General features: G+C 62.4%; 1 protein-coding gene across 1 annotated transcript in view; it reads left to right on the top strand.

Annotated features, from left to right (window-relative positions):
• TJP3 (tight junction protein 3) overlaps positions 1 to 4936 on the top strand; it is an 18382-nt gene that overhangs the window by 11973 nt on the left and 1473 nt on the right. The window contains exons 6-17 of the mRNA XM_029963894.1: positions 4 to 53; positions 355 to 458; positions 1361 to 1520; positions 1610 to 1700; positions 1905 to 1969; positions 2112 to 2181; positions 2322 to 2478; positions 2879 to 2987; positions 3433 to 3652; positions 3978 to 4174; positions 4389 to 4484; positions 4771 to 4929. Of these exons, the coding sequence (XP_029819754.1) occupies positions 4 to 53; positions 355 to 458; positions 1361 to 1520; positions 1610 to 1700; positions 1905 to 1969; positions 2112 to 2181; positions 2322 to 2478; positions 2879 to 2987; positions 3433 to 3652; positions 3978 to 4174; positions 4389 to 4484; positions 4771 to 4929 (1478 nt within the window). The remainder of the gene's footprint in view (positions 1 to 3; positions 54 to 354; positions 459 to 1360; positions 1521 to 1609; positions 1701 to 1904; positions 1970 to 2111; positions 2182 to 2321; positions 2479 to 2878; positions 2988 to 3432; positions 3653 to 3977; positions 4175 to 4388; positions 4485 to 4770; positions 4930 to 4936) is intronic.

Genomic DNA, 4936 nt, shown 5'->3' with positions numbered 1-4936 from the left:
CGTGCCCACGAAGCCCATCACGTCAGTCCTGGTGAAGCAGAAGCAGAACGAAGGTGAGGCCCCTCCTGTTCCCGCTGTCCGTGGGTTTTGTCACCTGAGTTTTGGCTGTGCCTTTCCCCGGGGAGGAGGCAATGGCAGGGTGGGTGCCAGGGTCTGGCTGCAGCGAGGGGACAGTGTGTGCTGTGCTGGGTGCACCAAACCTCCTGCCCGCAGCCTGGGGCTGCAGAGCTCAGCTTTGGGGCTTGCTACTCCCCCAAGGGGAGCCAGGGCTTGTGGAGATGGTGGTGAGGGGTGATCTCAAGGGAGTCCTGCATCTGCCTGGCTCTGCCACCGTCACAGCTCTCTCTGCTGCAGAGTATGGCGTGAAGCTGGGGAGTCAGCTCTTCATCAAGCACATAGTGGAGAGTGGACTGGCGGCCAAGGGCAGCTCCTTACAGGAGGGAGATCTCATCCTGAAGGTATAGGGACCCCCATGGTGCACGGCACTCGCTGGGGGTCTCATCTGCCCCTCTTTGGGGGGCTCATCCCTGGTGTCACTGCAGGGCCCAGCCACGGGCTTGCTGGAGGCAGCTCTGTCTGGTGTCCACTCCCTGCCCTGTCCCCCTGCCTGTCCCAGGACCCCGTGGGGGCTCTTGGGGACCAGCCCCTGTGCTGCCGGGCTGGTGGCTTGTGCTGTTGGCACAGCGGGGTCGTGTCCACCCTGCTCTCCCCATGGTGTGTGGTCTCCCCTCGCGAGTGTGTGTCCCTGCCAGGTGACAGTCCCCAAGGAGCTCAGGTGTTTGTCAGGTGAAATGATGCTGCAAGTACTTGGGGAGGAGGAATTAGAGGGAGGGAGACCCTTGGTTTGCACACCTGGGCCAGGCAGACCTGTGGCTACTGGGAACCAGTGCCAAAGTGACTCTGTGGCAAATGGAAGGGATTACATCCTGCAAACTGTTGGGAAAAGCTGCTGCAACTCAGGAAGATCCCAGCCCCAGGGTCCACTTGGGGCCTGATTCCCTGGCTCCAGGCCAGCACGTGGAAGGGCAGTGCAGGCCAAGGGCAAAGTAAAACTGAGCTTCAGGTGTCTGAGGGGTTTGTGCAGCTCCTGCCACCAGGCAGGGCCCTGGGCAGGTGGAGGTGGGTGTTAATTAGCATGGCTAATTTGTTTCCTCTGTGTAGGATAAGGATATACTGGGAGGCAGCCAGGGGTAGGGACACGGTCCAGGACAGGAGAAGCTGTGGCACATGGGGCTGGGCTAGAGGGACTGGGAAGGGACTGGAGACATGGCAGTCAAAGTACCCCTTTCTGGTGGGGCTTTCCCTGGGGGTGGCTTTCCCAAGAGCAGGTGCCCTGAGGCCTCCCATTCTGCCCCTCCAGATCAACGGGGTGGCCAGCCAGGACATGTCCTTGGCTGAAACCCAGCAGCTCATTGAGCGGACAGAGGGGATCCTGACCCTGCTCATCCTCCGGGACCACCGGCAGTTCCTGGTGAACATCCCTGACGTGGACAGCCAGAGCGACAGCTCCCGGATGGACGGTGAGGGGACACGGGGACGGGACTGGGGGCCAAATACACAGCACAGGGACTGGATGGTCGCGGGTGCATCTTCCCTCCTGTTGCTGCAGATATCTCCGACATCGACTCCGAGCTGTCCCATCCACCATCCCCTGATGCTTCCCCACAATCTCCAGCTGCTGCCAGGATGAATTCACCACTGTAAGCCCCACGCTGTCCCCATGAGCCCCTCTGTCCCCTGGCAGATCTGCTGTGTTCTCCACCTGTCTGGAGGGGCTGGTTCTCTATTCCCAAGGCACTGTCCCTGGAGGTGGGACTGCCATCCCCAGCTTGCTCTGCTGTCCCACTGCCCACTTGGCACTGCCTGCCTGTGCCCTGCCTAAATCCTGCCCCACCTTGTCCCAGGGAGAGCAGACGATCGACCAGGGAGCCTGTGGCCGAGGTGACCATGGCCGACGCTCGGGGACTGGGTGAGTGGGCTCAGCACTGGGCACTGAGGGGGCTCTGGGCTCCTGGGTGTCTCTGCTGCCCAAACCCCTGGCAGAGTCATGCCAGGGCTACCTGTGCCTCAGCATAGCCACTGCTGCTCCTCACCAGCTCTCCTTCCTGCAGACCCGCTGGAAGCTGTGGAGGGGGATGACCACAGCCCCCACACTGCCCCCCGAGCTGCCCTCAGGGACGGGTACGTCTGTGAGAGGTGGCAGGGAACGGCTGGGGGGACACAGGGATCTGCTCTGGCATGGGGTTGGGGTTACAGGGTCTGTGCCCCCTTGCCCTGTCCCCACGTGTCACCACCGGGCTGACTGTGCCTCCCCACGGCAGGTACAGCGCCGACTCCAGGGTCGTGCGGTTCGTGAAGGCCAAGAGCGCGGGGCTGCGGCTGGCGGGTGGCAATGACGTGGGCATCTTCGTGTCCAGCGTGCAGGAGGGGAGCCCGGCCGACAGCCAGGGCGTCCGGGAGGGGGACCAGATCCTCCAGGTACCGCGGGCTGGGAGTGGCTCTGAATGCTGCTGCACCTGGACCTGTTGGGTGTGGTCACACCTGTTGGGTGTGATACCTCCCCTGGGGTTTGGATTTCTGCTGCTGGGCATTGTTTTTAGTCAGTGCTGGTACCCATAACTTGTACCTGCTGGGCTGGCTCTGTGGGCACTGTCTGCAGGGTCAGTCCTGTCTCCAGCACCACGGTGACACCCGGTGGGGTCCAAGCACCCTCTCTGAAGTCTCAGAGGCCCACTTGGGGTTGTGGCAGGCACTTGGGTGACAGGGACCGGTTCCCTCTCCCACTCTGCCCTGGGCACTGCTGTCCCTGGAAGCCCCACTGGTGCCCATTCCCTCCATCCCACTGGCAGGGCTGTGTCCAAGTGCTTTTCCGTGGCAGGTGAATGACACCAGTTTCCAGCACCTGACCCGTGAGGAGGCCGTGGAGCACCTCATGGCCCTGCCTGTGGGTGAGGAGGTCACGCTGTGGACCCAGAGCAAGCCGGACAGTGAGTGATGACCAGACTCAACCTGGACTTGTGCCTCTCCATCCTCTCTCTTCTGGGCAAGCATCAGACCTGCTGGACTTGCCATAGTCCTTCCTTCTCCTGCAGGGTGGTCCTCCTTCCCCAAAACCCCTCCTCCTCTTCCAAAAAGCTGATGGGAGAGGACCAGACCATCCCAGCCCCATTTGTGCCTTGGTATCCTGAAGCACAGGGACTTTCTGGCACCATGGCTCAGCCTGGAGAGGGCAGTGTGTGCCAGGGGGTCAGGTCCTGTTGTCTCCAGCTTGCCTGAGAAAGCCATGGGAGTAAAATGTGTCCTCAATAGCCTCCTCAGGAGCAGGGCCACTCTGGAGGCTCCCTCACTCCTTCCAAAATCCCTCCAGCACCTTCCTCTCCATCCTCCTGCTCCTCCTCTTCCCCTGATGGTCCCTCTCACCCTGGGCTTCAGTTTACAGGAAGATGATCTCGTCCAACGTGGGCGACTCGTTCTACATCCGGACGCACTTTGACTTTGAGAAGGACACGCCGTCGGGGCTCAGCTTCGTGCGCGGGGACGTGTTCCACGTGCTGGACACCATGTACCGCGGCAGGCTGGGGAACTGGCTGGCTGTGCGCGTGGGCAGGGACCTGCAGGAGCAGGACAAGGGCATCATCCCCAACCAGAGCAGGTAGGGACGGAGCCAGGAATGGCCCTGAGATGAGCAGAGCTGGGGAAGGCTCCCCAGTGAGCCAGGGACATGGATGGTGGGCCCAGTGAGAGGCAGGGCAAGGGCTGGTGGAGCAGCAGGGGGAAGAATGAGCTGGTGAAATCCCTTCTCAGGAGTGATGGGGCAGCTGATGCTTGGGTTGTCCAAGGCCCCAGAGGGAGGAGACTCACCCAGCCGTGTCACTGAGCAGTGATGCTGGCTTGTCCTGCCCCATTCCTCAGAGCCCAGAGAGACAAGGGGGGGGTAAACCCAGAGGCTGCAGGTCATGAGCCCTCTCCTCTCTCAGGGCCGAGCAGATTGCCAGCCTGGAGTCAGTGCTGAAAACCACGTCTGGTGCCAACCCCTCCGGGGCACGGGCTGAGTTTTGGAAGCTGCGGGGCCTGAGGGGAGCCAAGAAGATGCTGCGGAAGAGCCGGGAAGACCTGTCTGCCCTCACAAAGCAGGGTCGCTACCCACCGTACGAGAGGGTGGTCCTGAAGGAAGGTGGGCACCAGGACTGTGTCCCCATCGCCCAGACCCACCGGGTGACATCGGCCCCAGGGCTGCCCCTCTGTGGGTGCTGATGGGCTCCGCTCTCCTGGGAGGAGTGGGGCGAGTCCCAGGCCCGTGGGCACTATGAGGAGTGGGGTTGGATGTCCACGTGCTGGGAGCTCTGCCCTCACCCCCAGCCCCCCTGAGCCCCTCTGTCCTCTCACAGCCAGCTTCAAGCGGCCGGTGGTGATCCTGGGCCCCATCGCAGACATTGCCATGCAGAAGCTGAGCCGGGAGCTGCCTGAGCTGTTTGAAATCGCTCGTAAGTGCCCCCTGTGGGAAATTGTATCCATCCAGGACCTGTGGGAGCTCTTTACCTCTGACTCTGTCCTGACCCTGCCCATTGCCCCCTCTCTGTGACACTCCAACACCTTCCTGGGCTCATTCACCCTCCCTGCCCTGAGCATCACAATCCCAGCCTGGCTCCAGACATGCCTCTCCCTGAGGGACACAGCCCCGGTGCTGGGCACGGCCAGGCCCAGCCTGGGGCTGCTGGACATGTCACATCTCCCCCAGCCCCTCTCATGCCCCATCTCCACGTCCTGCAGCGAGCGTGCCCCGAGATGGGGCATCGTCCAAGGTCATCAAGTTGGACTCGGTGCAGCAGATTGCAGAAAAGGTGAGAGACCTTTCCCCTGTCCTTGGAGCCAGGCGGGGCCCGGGGGAGCCCATGGCCTCTGTCCCTGTCCCCAGCGGGGCTGACGGCCGTGCCCT

The sequence above is a fragment of the Manacus vitellinus genome, unplaced genomic scaffold (assembly GCF_001715985.3).
Source record: "Manacus vitellinus isolate BGI_N305 unplaced genomic scaffold, ASM171598v3 scaffold_64_pilon, whole genome shotgun sequence".
NCBI classification, from domain to species: domain Eukaryota; kingdom Metazoa; phylum Chordata; class Aves; order Passeriformes; family Pipridae; genus Manacus; species Manacus vitellinus.
Note: the sequence above shows the minus strand (reverse complement) of the source record. Positions and strands in the feature narration are given on the sequence as shown.